General features: G+C 38.8%; 3 protein-coding genes across 10 annotated transcripts; 1 reads left to right on the top strand and 2 right to left on the bottom strand.

Moving 5' to 3' along the window:
• Nucleotides 1-1,356: 1,356 nt before the first annotated feature.
• Nucleotides 1,357-9,821, bottom strand: LOC113577964 (X-ray repair complementing 5). 5 transcript variants are annotated; one of them, XM_027010897.3, is made up of 21 exons: nt 9,708-9,821; nt 8,586-8,699; nt 8,312-8,495; nt 7,956-8,004; nt 7,744-7,866; nt 7,422-7,604; nt 7,032-7,146; nt 6,697-6,835; nt 6,390-6,502; nt 6,044-6,106; nt 5,673-5,810; nt 5,489-5,579; nt 5,052-5,182; nt 4,495-4,691; nt 3,909-3,993; nt 3,495-3,564; nt 3,115-3,224; nt 2,174-2,270; nt 2,036-2,103; nt 1,818-1,892; nt 1,357-1,664 (listed from the first exon to the last, which is right to left on the bottom strand). In XM_027010897.3, the coding sequence occupies exons 1-21, from the start codon at nt 9,723-9,725 to the stop codon at nt 1,650-1,652; spliced, it is 2,178 nt and encodes a 725-aa protein (XP_026866698.2). In that variant the 5' UTR covers nt 9,726-9,821; the 3' UTR covers nt 1,357-1,649. The 5 variants fall into 5 exon arrangements, 2 of the variants coding, with proteins under 2 accessions (XP_026866698.2, XP_081569216.1); XR_014123354.1 differs by lacking the exon at nt 3,115-3,224; XR_014123353.1 differs by lacking the exon at nt 2,036-2,103.
• A 640-nt stretch (nt 9,822-10,461) lies between these two features.
• Nucleotides 10,462-13,453, bottom strand: tmem169b (transmembrane protein 169b). Its single transcript, XM_027010845.3, has 2 exons — nt 12,288-13,453; nt 10,462-12,088 (listed from the first exon to the last, which is right to left on the bottom strand). The coding sequence occupies exons 1-2, from the start codon at nt 12,547-12,549 to the stop codon at nt 11,457-11,459; spliced, it is 894 nt and encodes a 297-aa protein (XP_026866646.2). The 5' UTR covers nt 12,550-13,453; the 3' UTR covers nt 10,462-11,456.
• A 94-nt stretch (nt 13,454-13,547) lies between these two features.
• On the top strand, nt 13,548-18,464 carry LOC113577923 (uncharacterized). Of its 4 annotated transcripts, XM_035534928.2 has the most exons (14): nt 13,551-14,266; nt 14,349-14,405; nt 14,507-14,633; nt 14,853-14,942; nt 15,054-15,241; nt 15,332-15,353; nt 15,429-15,528; nt 15,940-16,093; nt 16,225-16,271; nt 16,630-16,817; nt 17,200-17,338; nt 17,453-17,494; nt 17,842-17,866; nt 17,959-18,444. In XM_035534928.2, the coding sequence occupies exons 1-14, from the start codon at nt 14,215-14,217 to the stop codon at nt 18,105-18,107; spliced, it is 1,380 nt and encodes a 459-aa protein (XP_035390821.1). In that variant the 5' UTR covers nt 13,551-14,214; the 3' UTR covers nt 18,108-18,444. The 4 variants fall into 4 exon arrangements, with proteins under 4 accessions (XP_081569224.1, XP_035390821.1, XP_026866641.2 ...); XM_081713098.1 differs by having other exon boundaries at nt 13,548-14,405; nt 17,203-17,338; nt 17,959-18,464; XM_027010840.3 differs by having other exon boundaries at nt 13,552-14,405; nt 17,959-18,440.
• The last annotated feature ends 47 nt before the right edge of the window (nt 18,465-18,511 follow it).

Genomic DNA, 18,511 nt, shown 5'->3' on the forward strand with positions numbered 1-18,511 from the left:
CCAACAAAGGCTTTGTACGAAGTATTAAATACATTTCAGTAAGCGTGTTCAATACTTTTTCCGTGTGTCATTTCTTATTATTACACAATTTATGGACATCTATGGTTTGATTTCTTTGCATGTGTGGATTGGATGGGTTGTTACCGACATCTGGGGAGAATTTCATGTCACCTTTAGAAATATATTTACTTAGAAAATTGGTGACGTGTTCAATACTTATTTCACTTGCTGTATACTGTAATTTTAAGTAAATAAATGCAGCGCTCCAAGTTAAAAATGATGTTTTGTTCAACTTTAGATGTGATTTCAGTAGCCTATATAGTCTTAGAAATCACACAGTTCAAGAGCATACTCAGTGTGGATATTTCAGCCAAGTTACACAATCTAGCACGTTAGGTCAACATATAAGTACAGCGCTCCTAGGTATATGGTTAAATGAACTAAATCATAGTTACTTGTATTATAGTCACACAATCAGCAAATTTAGAACCAACAAACCCTAGATATATCTTGGTAATTTGCTTAAGTCAACGTTTCCAGTTAAGACAAAAAGTTGGTTTTGGTACTGCAATAGTAGTACCATTGAATTTATCCTGGAATTGTGAACGAATGTAGGGTCTAATTAGGTTTATGTTACCCTGAATACAGTGAAAGAAATATTGAAGTACATGCTGCAAATATTCCACAGCCTGCTGATCCCAACACTCATGAAATGTTACTAGAGTACCAGTATCGCCCTTTGTGGAGAGTTTATGTTAAACATGAGTGAGTGAAGTGCTTAGCATTTAATAGAATATGCCTTAGGGTTTGGATTTAAATACATGAAAGTATATTGTCTGAATAGTTTGATCAGTAGACAGTGGGACACAATCCAGAATTGCCAAGAACAGAAGCCAGATTTCCTGAGTAAAGTGCACTCCGGGAGACTATCCAGTTATGTCACTGTGTTACAGCCTCTGTAGGTCATAGAGTAGTGGATCCAATCAATCATCTGATCTCCCTCATAAACATCTGATTATTCTAGAGCCAGATAAATGCTGATACTGACACAGATAACAATACTGAACATTATGAGGATAACATTAGCTATTTCTACACCCCAAAATTTCAATCTGCACAGTAAACCAGCTGATCTCTACTGTGGCAACTCAGACCTTCCAAAAAAGCTTTTGTGTGACCTTTAAGCACATATAAAAGTTGGAATTTCATGTTTCAACAAGTTTAATGACATATAAATAATAGGGGGTTTATATTGTTGAAAAAAACATCACCACCCATCCTATTACAATTCTGAAATGTCAACATCAAATATGGGTTGCAACCATCTCATTATAACAAACAAAAAAAGTAAATAAACTCAGTTAATCAAGACTTTTATTTGCAAATATAGTAGGTTACACTTCTGGCATCAATGGTACACCATTGTGACGAAATAATTATTTACAGCATTTTGCAGTAAAACAATTCAAGGAATATTTAAATCCAAATTCTACCATGGCTAACAGGGAACAATAACGGGGATTAGCACTGAATATTGGAATATTTAGCGTGTATCTCAAAAAAACTGAAAATCGAGGTAACACCAGACGGTGCTCTGACGAAGAGGAGCAAGGTGAAGCAAAGGAAGAAGCCAAGCGCTAGAGGCACATTCACATCATGTCCAGCTGGGTAAAAAAAAAGATGATGTACAAATCTACATTAGCTATGTTCCAAGAAACATAAACTAAAAACCGGACGCGTTTACATTTAGTGTTACTTACAAAAGTACTTCAGTTGTCTAAAGCACAGGGTATTTTAACATCAGTAGGTGCACATACCAAGTCATCCACGTCTCCTCCATCTTCTGGGGTGGGCCCAGCCGCTGCCTCCACATTCTCTTCAAACAGCAAAAACTACAATGGCAAAATCCACTTTGGTTAGGACTGTACGTAAACACGCAGAGAGGAACACTTCTCTACCAGTGTTTTAACTTCACAGGTGAAACTAGTTGATTGGCCATCAAAAACCATGAAAAAGGTGAAGGCACTTTCAGCACCTGGTTTGCCTCTTGCTTGGATACTGAGCTACTCTCCACTTCATCCTTGCTGATCAGTGTTAGAGCGTCTGCAAAGAGCGGCGTTAGTCACAACTGCATCTGCTCAAGTGAAAAACCTGCATTCATATTAGTACAGACCTTGGGCAAGAAGACCCCAGAATTCCTGAAGATTCCAGTCTGGAACACGCTTCTTTAGAGACTGCATGTAGTTGTTGAAAAGCTCTGCATTTGAAGTCTGGACAAGTTCAAATCCAGAGTTAGTTTTTGTCCGTTTATTTTTTGAGTTGATATTTTCATCTCATTCAGTTTCACAAAATTATCCAAGTCACAAAATTATTTTAGTTATAACCAGTTTGGGTACCAAATTTAATTTCATTGGCTCAGGTTTTATAATGAAACACAGAACATTTGTACAGCATAAAAAGTGTAATACACAGCGGCACACAAAGAAAATACCTTTTCATTTCTGTCTTTGGAGATATCTATTTATGCTAATATAAAAAAAGAATATTGGCTACATTAAAATCAGTGGTAAATTGTGGTGTGTTTATTTTAGTGCAATATTGCTATTATGACATTTGGGACAACTTTTATGTTTGTAGGGCTAATAGAATTTACAAAAAGGAAAAGTACATTTAAAAAACAATACATTTTAACACAGTCATGGAACTGTAACAATTGCTTTTAAATGTGGTCATGTGCATGAATATTTATGCTATATCAGAAAACCAAACAAGAATGCAGAAATATTTAGGGTATACAAAATGAAAATTCCTGAGATTCACTGGCATGCATATGCAGTAAGCCTATTGGCCATGTGTAATTAGTAAATGCCTACAGGGTAGATGGCACATAAACTGCTGCCATCGTTGGTTCCACAAGTGATTCTGTCAAATGTTAACTGTAGCCTCCTGTCAACTGAGTGACAGTTTAAAAAATCCAGAGCAATTGAACGTGAGCCTAACTGAGGGGCCAAACCAGTTTAGTTGGTTTGTTATGACAGCAGCTTTGTTAGTTCAGTTATAAGCTGACAGTAATCAATTGTTTAAGTAAACCCTAATTGAATACTGAGCGCCCACCTTGACAGCCTGCTCCCTAAAGGCCTGGACGCAGGTGATGGTCTTCATGTAGTACTCGGTGCGCCTGTTGCCCAGCAACTGTTCTATCCTGTGGGTCAGCTGCTCACATGCTGCCACAAGCCAAACCAAGAGCAGTAAGGGGGAGAGCAAGGCAGGAGCCATCCAGTAGCGCCATTATGGCTCATGCAAATTTGTGTTTCCCCAAACAGTTCTCATGGACAGAAATAAAAAATGTGCATGAAAAACTGTAGTGACAAACATCATCTCTCACATTCAGAGGACAGAATGTAGAGTCTGAAGAAGTCAAGACTTTGAAATACAAGTTACTTTGGCTGCTGTACAAACAACAAAAATGTATGAAAGGTATGTTTAAATCTTACCCTGCTCAAAAGAAATGGTCTTCTGTTGAATTAAAGTATGAAAGTCTTTTGCAGGGTTCACACTACCAACCTGCAAGAGCAACACACAGGTATTGTAGAGATCCTGTTGATTGTGTACAGAATCACAAGCTGCATGAAGGAAGTTAATATCTGATTCAGGCTCTGAATTCACAAATCCCGAGTTACGTGTCACAAAACAGCTACATGTTTACAACAAGAAAGCATGGCCTAGTTTATGCTGTATTAAATAAGACATTTTTATTAACCTGCTACACTACCAAAATCTTGCAATGATTCAGTTAGCTAATGAACCTTACCCTGGACACATTAACTTGCCTTCCATGTAGTTCGAAAAACTACACTAACACATCAGTTTTCTGGAATATGACCACAGCTCATTTAATCCTCTCTCACCGAGGTAACATTTCCTTCGGAAATCTCTCCAAGGCTGAACTTGTCCTGTTCATCCAACTTGAGTTTCTTAGCTTCTGGCTCATCACTGCAAACAGAGAAAGTTTCGACTTCAAAGCCCAGAGATCAACTAAAAACCACACAGGAGTCACTTTGAGTATAGTTTTAAAACTTGGTTTGGTCTATAATTTGGCTTCTCCTGTTTTGAGTAAATCTAGGGACTTTCTTGCAAGGCAGAATTTATTGCTTAGCCAACTAACTTTAAACACAGTTTGATTAAACATTTGCTGTCTCATGATAGTTGATGTTTTACCGGGTTATATATCGCCATGGCAATTTGTGGAGTACATTTTAAACTGCTCCTGCATTCTGGAAATACACTCTGGAAAGACCTTCTCCCACAGGTGCAGTTAAAATTATGAAAGGACAAACCATCAGCTAGAGACCATTCAGATGCATTATAACATGCTCTATGAAGAAGTCCCCAGCTTTCTTGGCTATAAATGTAACCTAGTCTCAGACCATCCAGGAACTAAAGAGCTAAATAGGCAATTCAGCTGATTTTTTTCCTGATGGGAGGGATTCTTACTTCTTTCCAAACACAACAGCGCTAGTCTTCTGCTCTTTTTTCTGCAACACCTCCTTCACGGGGAAACACCTCTTCATCTCCTTTAGGAAGTCATAACAGCAGGCAGAGACAGCCTGGGGGCAATCCAGCATCCTCTTCAGCCACGGCTCTACAGGGGGCAGGGGGGTACCTGGGTTCACACACCGATGGTGCAGGCACTGGGGTAGGGGCCCAAGACAAAAGCAGTAAGGCCCAGTGTAGGGCTAATTACACAACAGAAGAACAAGCATTCTTCAGACCGTTTTGAATTCCATGAACACGGCTTGTGGTTAAGTAAATATACACCAGTACATTGGTGAGTTTAGCTCAAAGAGAGCTTACAATACACACACAGACACACACACACAGTCTTGGATTTAAACATTGTTTTTTTAAAGTTTATATTTACTATTCATTTGTGTCCAAAGATTTCAATATGAACCACAAACACAGTAGTTTTCTCCTCTGCCCCCATTGCCAATTTGAGGAAATGTTCTGTAAAAACCAGGGCATAAAAGTAAGCTAGCAGGACCTTCTACCTGGAAGAGCCTCTGGAACTGGGGGTTGGGGATGCTGTTGACCTTGAAGATGTCCTCTTTCTCTCCATCTTCACCCTCCTTCACCAGCATCATGGAGCTGATGAGAGCATCCACTGCTGACAGCTGAGCCTCTAGGCACACACAAGGAGGACTGTGCTCATGAAAAGTCTAAGAACAAGAACAGCAACTGGGAGAGCCTCTATCAATACTACAATCTCGCCATCATTGGCCCTTCACTGCTTAATTTCAGTTGGTTATCAACAATCTGACGACTAAACATGGCCCTAGTCCTAAAAGGTATAAGCATGTGGATGCTGATTGTAGAGGCCTGCCTAACACCAAAAGGATTTTCCTCATCTGTGTTCTAACTCTACAGAGCGATGAACAACCCTTCCAGATGGTGAGGAGCGTCTATCCTCAATACACTGAGCCCTCACCTGAGGGAGAGAATTTCTTGTTGTTCTCTAGTGAGGGGAAGGTGAACTGGCGCAGGTCCTCCATGTATGGCAGCTGGACATACAGCAGACACTGGGGAGGGCAGGGAAGAGCAGCATGGACATATGTAGCACAGGGGCAACGGGACAAGTGGGAGTGGTTTCAGTACAGCTGAGATGCACATACCTCATATTTCTGTTTTATGCAGGGAAAAGCAGCTCCGACTTGCGGGTTGCTACGGCGGTCGTAAACGTAACGAACAATGGCCACCATCTTCAGGCGGTCTAGCGCATGGATCAGGGAGGAGAGAGCAACACCAGCATGCTGAAGACACGCACGCGCGCGCACACACCCACACACAATAATAAACAACTATCATTAAAACAGGCCAAACATCAAATAACGTTTTTGTAGGTCTGGTTTTAGAGAAGAAAAAATACAGCAAAAGATATTCTCAAATTATCTATTTTAATCTAAGATTAGACATAATCTACATCCAAAAAAAATAGCGTGTCAAAAAAAGGTCGCAGTTTTTTTTGTTTTTTTTCAGTCCTCACCTCATCATCTTTGGGAGCAAAAACCTTTAGCACCTGATTACCCATGAAATGATGACGATGAATCTGCATAAACAAACAATCAAACAAAATAAATTAGGAAACCTTTTATGTAATCCAAATTCCCAGAAATTTGCCACATTGACTTATGCATCTGAATGCACACTGCTGGTGTGACCATGTTCATGCAATTATGAAACAATAATCTTAAGGAATACATTTTATATTGATCAATTTTGCCATATGTGGACAGTGCACAGTATATCATGGTATCATTTCTGTTTAAAAAAATTGCACTCTGTACACTGATTTACTGGTAAAGAGGTCCATCTAGTGGTAAAAGACTCACTGTCTCTTGCTTGGTAAAACCAAGCACTGCAAAACTCTTTCCGTCAGACTTGTACTTCATCTGCTCTTGGTCCACTTTGGAGAATGGCACAATGTCACTTCCATATTGGAAACCTTATGGGGGCGGACAGGACGGGACGGGACTTTAGACCTTCACAAATTCTGATATATTTAAGACCTAATCTGATAAGAACATAGGGACATGTCAAATTAAAAAGAAAATCTACAAAAGATGGAGATGGCAAGCTATCCTCTGACCCCAAAGATGACAGCCAATGGACTTGGTACCTAGAGGTCACTGTTCTCACCCTGAATGGTTTTCTCTTTCTCCACTTCAGTCTCATTGTCATCATTAAGGCAGAACACCGTCTCCCTTTTCACATCATCTTTCTGATGACTCTCAGCTTCGACTACAGCCCAGGACTTCTTAAACTTCTCCTCACACACCTGGATTGGCACATGTAGGAAAGGGTGGGGGAGGGGTCCCAAAATCAGCTTCTCACGACAACCATTCATGACTTGGTGGCTGTGAATGAACAATAACCACTAGCACACTGCTCATGAGTCTACAGATCCTGTGCAACTCTGCTCCAGGGACTGCGCTGATGACCAAAACTGCTGTGGTGCTCATGGGAGGACTCACAGCTTTATAGCCGATGATACGGATAGAGAGGGAGCTGCCGATGGTTAGCTGACATGGCCAAGCCATGGGTCGTCTTTCAATGGGCTTGAAGATAGAGAGCTTCTTCACAGCTTCACTGCTCAATACAGATGAAACACATCAGGGCCACAATAAAAGGAGCCCAGGAGGTCAAACCAGTTATTTTGGCTGTTGTCCTCAAAAGAGGAAATTGTTGTTAAAGAAAATACACAATATGCATTTAAACCCAACATCTAATAAGTGACTTCTGAATTTTTCTGAGTTTCACTGAAGTTCTACCTGAACCTTAGTTTTAAATATTTATCTTAGTTCTGATTAATAGGGCTTTATTCCCAAATGCTCGCCACAAAAATATTTCCATAGTCACTCTACCTGAAAGTATGGACTTCATCCAGGCCATCCTCATCATCCAGAGAGGTCATGACCTGCTTGACCATTTCCAGCCCCTGCTTCTGCTCCCTACTAAGGCCTTTGCCCCCTGGGGGTGGATTCTGTGGACCTGCTCCATCTCCTCCACCATCACCCTCTGCATCAGCATCCACAGGAAATGGGAGACTGCCAGGTAAGACATGCATGGTTAACACACAAAGTAAAGATGACATGACCTAAACATTTGCTAAATTTCTGGTGCACATAGTTAAAATATATAAATGTTGCATGTTGTGCCTGAAAAAACAAACAAAAATACACTCACAAGAACTGCAGTGTAATGCCAGCTTTTTTTAAGTTGCCAATGATGACGTCCAACTGATCAGCACATGCTAGCGTGTTGAGGTCAGTAAGCAGGGCGATATTTAACCTCTCATATTTCTTCCCCCTAATCAACGCATCACATCACATAACCATCAAGAATCTTGCACTAATTTTGAAAATGATCAGCCTTATATGGCAGAGAAATTAACTTACACAGTTTCCTTTTGTAGGAGATCCATACATACAACAAGAGCATCTAGCCCTGGCAGCAATCACGTCAAGGGTTTAACAATATATAATGTGTTACCTATATTATCTCAACAGTGCAGAAACACACTGCACAGTTGATCAATACACAGCACATCAACTGTCAATCATTCATCACGATTGAACTTTGATGCATTACCCTGCATTTTGCCAATGTTAAGAATAACATTAATGTCTTTTTGCAAACAATAGCAACTGACTGTAAAATTCAAGTTTAGAAATTAAAATCTTAATCTTGTAAAAAGACCATACATGGGACATAAAAATATTTGATGTAAACAGAGATATCTCAGAAAGGACACAGTCAGCATGCTGGCTACCAGGCTGCAGCTGATGTTCAATTTCCTCCAGCAGCTCAAAGTCTGGCATCATCAGATGTCTGTATATGGAGATGTTCTGATACTGGCCATCTTCAGCAAGGGGATTCTTAGTGTGATCTGTACCAAAAAGGACCAGTCCCAACTCATCCTTACTTTCGGCAAAAACCTAAAATGGTTGCAAAGTCATGTCAGACTTGATGAATAGACTACATATGCCAGGAAATAAACAGATGAATATGAAAGTAATGCAGTATACCTGGCGCTGGATGAATTTCTGGATTACTCTCTTGGCTTGCTCGAATGCAAGTTCCTGACCAGGGCCTGAGTTGCTCATGGAGAAGCCCACATCCATGCAAAGCACCAAAGCTGACTACAGAAAGAAAATGTCCCACTAAAAGCACACATTAAAATCTTCACACTGAGAACACTAAATGGCATGTGTGTCTAGTGAGCTAGTGTATATTTATATATTGACTACGTCTCCTGCTCTGCCCTGTCTGTACAGTATTCAGACTACACACGATAAAAATGTATGTACAGTTTAAACTTAAAGTAATTTATGGGAGAAGAACAGCGGCTACTATAGACAGCTTATACAGATACAACACTAGAATAAACAAGTTAGTAAAAGGCTTACCGGTAGGCAAAGCCAGCTATCTAACAGATAATAAACACCCGGACTATGCATGGACTTGCCCCCCCCCCAAAAAAAGAAAAGATACTTGGATAACACAGGTTGCTAACTCTCGTCAGCTAGTGATTTTTAGAATAGGTTTATGGAGTAGCTTTAACAAAATAGTTTACATAAGCACGGTTTACAAAGTTATTCATCCATAGCTAAAATATTACAACACAAAAGATTAATATATTCTTTTTAAAAATGTTTGCAAGTTATAGGGAGAACTGTTTAACTAGCTAGGCTAGTTAGCTAGCGTTAAGTGGCTAACATTACAGTGGACTTCTTACATGAGGATGACCAACAGTCTAACATTTAGCTACTTAGCGAGCTAGCTAACATACTGTAGGGGCGAACATATCTATGACCAAATTCTAAGTGTAACAGCACAGCGATCGTTACATTTTAATCGTCAATTTCCAAACAGTTTGAATAGTAACGCTGTCTCTATCAGACTTATACCATCATGACTTGAATGCAAACAAACCAAAGCTAGATTGCCTAACCTAGCTAGCTAACCATGATGTAACGATAGCTGGTGTGGAATGAGTGTACCCTGTGCTGAATTATAACTGACAAGAATAAAAATGCCGGTATGTTGAAGTGCACAAATATTACAACCAGTTTATAAATAATAATGGTACTTATCAACATATCAAATGAAGTGCTGTAATTGTTACAGTGCTACATTTTGTTGAATACCTTGTAGGCTCGCGCCATCTCCGTGGCTCTACACTATTATGGATCCGGAGTGAATACGGCAATGTCACAAGCTGTTCCGGCAGTCCAGTCAAGACATATATTTGCTACTTGACAGGACCACTGAATACAATTGAATCAATGGGTAAGATGTGTTTTGCAAGGTATCTAATATTTGTTGGGTTATTATGATATTATCCTAAACGGTGTCGTGATCATGATGTAACACAGACGCGGCTAATCTGGTTATCTGAAATCTCTCTCTCTCTCTCTCTCTCTCTCTCTCTCTCTCTCTCTCTCTCTCTCTCTCTCTCTCTCTCTCACACACACACACACACACAGTAAAAGACTGTCTATTATTTTACACATATGTATGGTTATGTCATAACAGTGAAATGCAAATCATGGCATGTTCATTATTACAATACAATATGTCATTATCAAGCATGTTTACAAAACTATTATCTACTCTATAGGACCAAGGTCAAGTATGCCAGAATCCTGTGACATATTTTACACGTTACACACATCAGCTGTCAGTGGTATGGAAACAGCAGAACTAATGGCAGCACATTGCTGGTCTGAGTAGCAGATATTTCAAAGCTATGATCACTGTGCTATGAAAAGACAGATCATTCGTGTCAGGCATAGATCACACAGGCCAAAAGAAAAGGGTCTTCATATTGATTTTGGTCACTAAAAATAAATCTTTTACATGACAATTTAATATATTTTCAATTTGCAACAAAGAAATGGATTCTAATTATAAATGGCTTTATTGTCTAATGAGATACATGTCAAAATGTTAGTTTAAACCATCTGTGCTGTACTTAGTAAGATTAGGCATAACTGGCATATCGTCATGGTGGTGTTATTTGCATTTTTCAAAAAATACTGTGCAAAAAACAGATTTTAATAATTTTGTCTAAAAATACATATACATATACATATACCAACCATTGACTAAAAAAATAATTAACAATACTACTCACAGAGTTCCTCATAAAAGTGTTTTCAATTTTAACCCACAAGGGATATCTGGTATATGGCTTTATATAGTGTGCAGGGATTATCAAAGGCCATTTCCTCCCTTTTTAGCTGGTGTAGACTAAAAAAAGTAAATAATCCAGATAGACATACAATCTATTCAAATAAATATCAGAAAAACATAATAAATAGCTTAAATACATAGTTTAAAAGGCAATTAGAAATAACTTGTTAAAGAAAAAGTGTTTAACTCTAAAAAAATCTTTAATTTTAACTTAAAAATGACTACACAGAGAAAGAGGACTGGCCTAAATAAGGGTCATGAAACATAAAAATGTTTAAGACCATAAAATGTCTGTTCCCCATTGCTTTGTGGTTGAAATCAACAATTAAAAGTAATAATCTAGGGATGCATTTTATTTTAGAAGACTGATTTTCTTCAATCCAATTTTAGTTTACTCTGTATTGAAATAAAAAAATGTAACATTTATTTAATGGAAGTATTTATCATATATATTACTTGATGGAACTGTACTGCCACATATTACTAACATTTCATATGTAAAATATTACTGTAAAATACTGATCCCTTCAAATGATTAATTACAAAATATTAATTAACAAATATTGAGCCTTTACCTTGAAAGTATGGAAATTATATTGTGGTGAAACAAAGTTTACACTCCTAAAAAACACTCAGTCAACACTGGGGACTAATTACCAAGTCTTATATACCAGCACAAAGCTGTTGCATGAGACAGGTTCTCACACAGAGGAAGTCTGCACACTCTCACCTAGAGTCTTCCCCTGCAGACTTCCAGAGATAGTATCTGAGTCGAGCAGCTCCACAATGCTATATGGAGAGCAGTCCTCCAGCCCCAGCTTCCCACAGGCCCAGCCACAGAATCCCTTCTCCAGGTCTTTCGCAGACCCCCACCACTCGCTAAATGCCCAGGACACCTGCACCACAGCTGAGTACAGCGCCAGGGACAATGACATGACCATGATGAGTGCAGGGTAGAAGACAATGAGACAGGGGCAGATGGTGACCTTGTGCCAAAACGTCCTCTCCTCATTGTACACCAGGAAGACGTTGTACCACGTGAGTGTGCCATAGTAAAATGAGGCTATGAAGGAGAGGACGAAAACCACAGGGATGCAGGAGAGGGTCCACAACACCACATGCGGCCCCTGGCAGACCCCGAAACGGCATGGTCGCTTGGCTCCTCCTCCTGCCTCACACTCAGCATCCAGCCGCTCTTTGGACTTGGCCATCTCCTGCAGCTCCTTTTCCGTTAGCGTGACATGAATGTCCACCATCTGACCTTTCTTCTTCCCACGTGTGATGGTGCCTGTTAGTGTCACATAGCGACTATCGGGAGGTAGGCTCCAGCCCTCTGGAAATAATGAGAAAAACTGCATTCATTACAGAAGAAAATGTTCCTGATCAATGTTTAATATATATCCACAAAATCTCTGTTAATGATTTTAAAAAGTTTGGGATCAAGCATTGTTTATTCATGATGTCTTATAGGGTAAAGTATTCAAGATCAAACATCTGCTTTGTATAAATAGCGATAGTCTTTTTCCCTTTACCTTCACTTGGGGCTGTGAGAAATCTGACCCCTTCCTCTGAGCTTCTCTCTGGTCCTTCTATGTTGCCTCCACACTCCTCTCCATCATCTCTCTCCATGTCGGAGCGGTACACGATAATGGACTCCGGTCGGGGCTCTCTCTTTCTGCGCTTCCTCCGGGTGCTGGTTCCAGGATTTCCCTCTTCTATTGTAGCCCCAGAGGCACCTGACTGGATGGATGCGAGCTGGGGGCTCTCTCCTCTCAACTGCTCCACTTGTTCCATCCTTGACTCTAAACTCACTTCTATTTGTCAATAGGCCTGTTCAGCACCTAACAGATGAGAATGACCCAATGGCTACAAATAGCCTAGTTAACAGAAAAGACATCAAGTTGTTTGGTCCTCAGTGGGGGTATCAGTCCGCTAGAAGGCGCAGTTTGTGCTCGGTAGTTGGGGCTGCAGTCTGCTTGAATGGAATGTGAACGTTCTCCTGTGCCAAATATATAAATACTCTGGTGGCATGAACAAGCCTTGCGTATTATTTATTAACATTAACGTTCTCATGTGCCAATGAACGTTCTGATGAATGTACGCTTAATCATATGCATATTAGAAAAACCCATATATCTATTAATAATGGCTTATATTTGTTGATTTTTGTTATATATTCCCTTATAGTAATATTTTAATCAGTAGACACATTATAACTCGTTCGAACTTAAATGTGCTACTTATTAAAATAATACAGCTTAATATAACTTTTTGCTTGCCCACACCCTTTTCCGTCAGATGTAGCGGGCTTTAAAGATCCATTGTTCCAATGAGGAGTAGGCTAGACAGGCTAAACAACTAGCGTGCCGAATGTGACAGTAAATTTACGTTATTTATCCCAGATTCCTTAGGAAACGAAGTAGGTCTGTGTTTACGCTAGCGATTTAAGAAAAGAATAGCCGTTATAACCGACGGTCTGTTTTTTTTTTTTTTTTTTTTTTTTTTTACAGCTGATCATCTCCGGTTAATCACACCCCACCACTTATCTACTGAATAAGGACACCGAGCGGTATGGCGAAGCAAAGTAAAAAATCTTACCCAAACGGACACGAACGTACATCTTAAATTGCACAGGCAGAACGTACTTAATTTAATTGTAATAGAATGACGCGTGTCCCAACACACCCGCCATGCAGATGCGCCTCTATTCCACAGAAAACTTAACCCCGCCCGTTGATCTTCAACCTCAGATATCCAATACGATTGGGGGTGGATATTCGGGGATAGCCCGGAGACAAAGCCATCGAAGCGGATGCAAAAATGAAATTGGTTTATCCAGGAAATCAGTGCTAGATCGGGTCTAATGTTCTTAAATGAAACGGGCAGTCTAAAACAAGCTTAATAGAAAGCAAAAATTATGTTATTTATGCCAGATTCAGTTTGTTTGTACAGATTCAACTGTATTTGCTATTTTATTAATAAGACCATTTTTCGAGAAGAAACTAGGGTAATTGCACTGCTTTTAAATTTGAGCATTATTAAGCACTGAAACTTCATTTTAAAAACACAGTAGTGCGTACAGTATTCCGCTTAAGGGTTGACGTGTGGTGTAGCGCGTTCACGAGCTAGAGGACCGAGCATGAGGTCCGTCTCGTGGGGCATGAACATTCTGATACGTTGATTAGTTACAGCAGCTCGGGTTACCGCTTTCAGAGAACAAGAGTTCTGAATGAGTTCCTTTGGTTCTGTTCAATAGTTTAGCTAATGATGATAGTTTTTTCAGTTCGGAACAAATATTAGTGTTTCGAACTGAAATTTATTTAAGAGAGCAAATTTAAACGGCATTTAAGAGCCCGACTATTAAGTTTCGGATGAACGTTACATAACGCTAGCTAAGATCGCTAACGGTTATCTAGGTGAAGAACCTTAGCTAGGTTAGCTAAGTTCGTTCACTGAGTTATGGATGATCAGACCGGGTTAACACATTTGAACAGTCTGTTACTGCAGCTAGGTGAGCATTTTGCCTCTCACTGTGGGAATGGTTAACCTGTATAATCATTTGAGTACGCTTTTATTAAAAATTCTAACTTCAGCTCTAGAGACTCGGGAATTAGCGCAGAAAAGAGACGATCTCAAACAACAAATTCAAAGTGAGTAGCTTTAGTTATTCAAGCCAGGTTTAGTTGGACATATCCAGTGAATTAGCTACAATGAACATCTCAGTCTACTTACTTTTTAAACTTGTGACTAGTTTGCGAAGCCAACATACAAGAAAAGAAGAAATATATTGATGGAACTCAGAAGAGTATAAAGAAACTAGACGAAGGAATTCTGCAGAAACAAAACACTGTTAAGTGTTTCAAAGAAAGTGTGAAAGGGTAGGACTACCACAATATCTCAAGTTGGAGCATTTTTTCTAAACTTGCTAGCCTGTTTGATTAGCTATATATAGATAGCTATGTAACTCAATATTCAGACGTCTCACTGCTGATTATATAAGTCATGTATCTAAAAGGTTCCTTTTTAAAACTTTTTACATTCTGTCACCACAGTTTATCTTCTTATAGAAAATATTCCCTTTCTTCGTGGTTTTTCAGTCTTCGGGCGATGAGTAATCTCCTTCTGCAGTATGAAAAAACACTGGAAGCTGAGTTACAAAGGAGACAGGACAGTTGTAATCAAGACATGTAGGATCTTTTCATCCATCTATGGTCCTACTGTCGAAATAATCACTGTGACTTGTGTTGTAAAGTATTGGTAGGTGTGCAGATTAACACAAATTTGATTATTCTCTAAAGGAAGATGTTCCAGGAGAGAATTGAAAACTACAGGAAAATATTTCAACAGCACAAAGATGAGTACTGCCAAAATGCACTAGCTAAAAAGCTTCTAAATATTCAAGCAGACAATGAAGAAATTGAGAAAAGAATTCGAGCCATAGAGGACCAGATAATAGCAAAAGACAAACAGCTGAAAGCTCTACAAGGTAATTTATTACATCTTCAGGTACCAGTATTTGACTCAGTTTTGTCCTATCCAATAAACCAATAAAATCAAACGTGATGTCTTTTTATAGGGGGTCGGGACACATGTGACAGGTAGTGTATTTTTACATCACAGCTCATATTACATTCTCTCATATTAAAAATATGTAGCTATGAATGATTTCACAGTGATCAAACACCTATTGAGTCACAAAAACAACAAGAACCATTGTCTGTAAGAAGCTCTCAGCAAGATGATATGTCATTTGATCAAGACCTTCAGCCACAGGTACAATAATCAAAGCCATTCGGTTTGATTTAAAGAAATAATAAAAATATTTGTACAGTGGCTTTTAACTCCAATTAGGCAGTGCTAAAAAGTCTGCTATAGCAAACATGGTCAATTTTGGTGTTTCTGCATTTCAGTGCAACATTTTAGGGTTGATCTAATAGCTCTACTACTGAAGTATTATGCAGTTGCAGGAGTAAATGCATAGGTGATATTTACATCTATTAAACATGAGCACTCTTGAGAGCAACTTCATAGTATGCCAGTGGTGGCACTGTTAACAACTGGCATCCATACTAAGTAGCATATTGTTAAGAAGATGATAACCTGAATAACAGATACTTTCATTTTAGTTTAATCAGTGTCTAATTATGGAAAATAGACAATATTACTTCAATTTATGATGTGTAGGGCACAGAAGCAATGCAAGAGGATAATCAAACCAATAAAGAAGAGAAGGATACAGAGAATGTTGAGGACCAAGCAGATGGCATTGATGAGTCAAATGCATCCCAAGTGGTCACAATTGGCAGCACCATTTGGTCAAAGCCAGACATAGGATGTGGTAATCATATTTCTGTTTTCCATTGTCTGCTGTATGAAAAATGCCACTGCACTTTTAAACATAACTTATACGAGTTACACATTACTTTAGTTTTCAATATACTACCAGCAGCTCTGTTTTTTATTCTTCAGAACCAATTCAAGGTGCAGAACAGAAACAGCAAGAGCAACCAGCAGAGGTGGATTTTTTAAGTTAAATTTTTTAAAGAATCCATGTTGTGTCAAGGTGATATCATATGGAGGTGATAAGGATATGGCCTCACCTCTATATTACCGCTATGCCTCATTAAAGCTGTAATCAGCAAATGCGTCATCACTTTTAGTACACTAGCAGAAAATGATTTGAATAATAACATAATAAATTATGAAAATCAAGAATATATACCACACTTAGTGTACTTGCATTCTGTTAGCAATCTATGAGGTGGCTGTATTGTCCCACTGGCTATTCCTGATTGTGGCTTCAACCTCTCTGTCAAGTTCTGTTATGTGGGTTTTGCATTAGTTAACTTGTTATATCATGGGCTTTGTTAACAGGAAGAACCTGCAAATACGTCCTGTGGGTCTGATGTCATGGAGGAGATGCTGGAGATGATGGATGCTGATGGCCGGCAAGAGAGTGGAGCAACTGCTGGGATGGAGGGCTATAGCCAGGGAGTAGCCTGTAACCCATCATCCCCCATCAGAATGACAGCAGTGCTGAACACTCCAACATTTTCTCTAAAGTACGCAATCCTCAAAACGAAGACCTGGCTTCTATTCTTAGAGAATGTCAGAGTATAAGTGTTAGCACAAGATTTAAGTACCTATTGTCCATACTAATCACAGTTACTGTCAGCCAAGGGGTAAATCAGATCCAGAAACTGCACCCTTGTTCTGTGGTGCTTTATAAATATTCTTACTATGAAAATAATTTCTTTTTATGATATCTTTCTTAATCAGGAACCTTTAAGATAATGCTAGTTCATAGTAATAAATACTAAAAGATGTATCTATACATATATTTGTTTATCTGATTTACACAAAGACTGGACCTTTTAGATTATCATATTCTGTGACCATAATTTTATTTGTAATCGATTATTTGTTGTGCAATCTCTAATGCAGCAGCAGCCCTAATGCTTCCCCTGGTTGTCACGAGAGTTCAGAAATGCCCGCCTTTGTATTTCCAGTGAACTCTGGTCCAAGCACACCTGCATTCTCTGGGTTTGGCTGTGGCTTTGATTTGGGATCAAGCCAACACGAGGTCAGGCAAAACCATCAGATAATAATTCTAATGCACAATTTTATATTCATTTATAGACTGTACTTGCATTATGTTACCATTCAACAGTTATAATTAAGTAACTCTGTTTTCTAGGAGTCACCCTTTACATTTACAAGCTCCTATTTCAGCAACAAGGTATTTTTCTTTAGATTGATATTGTAGCAAAGGTAGAGGACAATGACCACTTCCAGCTTTGAACCCAAGTTTTTCCAGGTGACAAATGTATGTTCTGGCCAACAAACCAAAGAGCTAGTCCCTGGCAGTGTGACAGGACACTTTTGCCCTCCTGATCGATGGCCTCCATCACAGATATACTTAGAAGACTAGGCATTAGGACTGTTTATTAAGTATTATATTAAATATCGTGAAATTAACCAGAACTAAGTCTGTACTAATGGTTAAAGGCTGTATTATTTTGACTGGAATTAGTGTTTAGCTTCTTAAGCATATAACACATCCTCATTTACCTTGTTTACTTGTAGAAGTCCCTGGAAGCAAACCTGCCAGGTGGGTTATACATTTAAACAGTACGTTTGATATTTGAAACTTTAATACATATTTTTAAAATGAATTTTTTATTATGACTTTTTTTGCTTTAGCAGGCTTCCTGTTTGAGTCACAAAGTCATCCAGAGGTGGATTTTGCATTTTCTTTTGGTTCAAAGAGCCCTCAACTCAGCTCCTCTGCCCAAGAGACAGGAGGGGTTGGAGATGCCTGCCCTTTCTCCTTCAGCCTCGACAAATTTTAAATGTTTTATCTGCATTTTGTCAGGCTGTTGGTATTTCAGTATTTCATGTCTGACAAGCACAGAACTCAGATTTTAAAGTTTAAATAGTATTGTTCTAAATTGTTGCTTCATTTGATTTTAGACATTAGTTATGATTTTTTTTATGGGTTTTTCTGTGCTAATAGTTTTCTGATGTTTTGTCCTCTTACAGTTAGTTAAAGCTGTTATAGCTACAGTTATAGATACAGTTTCAGGAGCTTAAGTTCAAACAGCTTCCTGTGAACAAAAATGTATTTCTATTAAAAAATGATAAATTATTAAAAGTATCCTTATAATTAAAGTGTACATTTCTGTGTTTTTCTTGTTAAATTGTAATAGGCTAATTGCAGCTTTTCCAGGCAGTTACAATAATAAAATAATTAGTC

Source organism: Electrophorus electricus, chromosome 4 (assembly GCF_041902795.1).
Source record: "Electrophorus electricus isolate QZ-2024a chromosome 4, ASM4190279v1, whole genome shotgun sequence".
NCBI lineage: Eukaryota > Metazoa > Chordata > Actinopteri > Gymnotiformes > Gymnotidae > Electrophorus > Electrophorus electricus.

Bases quoted from the DNA above. Each gene is read 5' to 3' on its own strand.
- LOC113577964 (XM_027010897.3), bottom strand. The intron at 6,836-7,031 runs GTGAGTCCTCCC...GTGCCAATCCAG, and splicing joins GTATCATCGGCTATAAAGCT to GTGTGTGAGGAGAAGTTTAA. The intron at 5,183-5,488 runs GTGAGGGCTCAG...GTGTGTGCCTAG, and splicing joins CAAGAAATTCTCTCCCTCAG to AGGCTCAGCTGTCAGCAGTG.
- tmem169b (XM_027010845.3), bottom strand. From the start codon at position 12,549: ATGGAACAAGTGGAGCAGTTGAGAGGAGAGAGCCCCCAGCTCGCATCC. The intron at 12,089-12,287 runs GTAAAGGGAAAA...CATTATTTCCAG, and splicing joins TCTCACAGCCCCAAGTGAAG to AGGGCTGGAGCCTACCTCCC.
- LOC113577923 (XM_027010840.3), top strand. From the start codon at position 14,294: ATGGTTAACCTGTATAATCATTTGAGTACGCTTTTATTAAAAATTCTA. The intron at 17,339-17,452 runs GTCAGGCAAAAC...TCTGTTTTCTAG, and splicing joins TGGGATCAAGCCAACACGAG to GAGTCACCCTTTACATTTAC. The intron at 17,495-17,841 runs GTATTTTTCTTT...GTTTACTTGTAG, and splicing joins GCTCCTATTTCAGCAACAAG to AAGTCCCTGGAAGCAAACCT.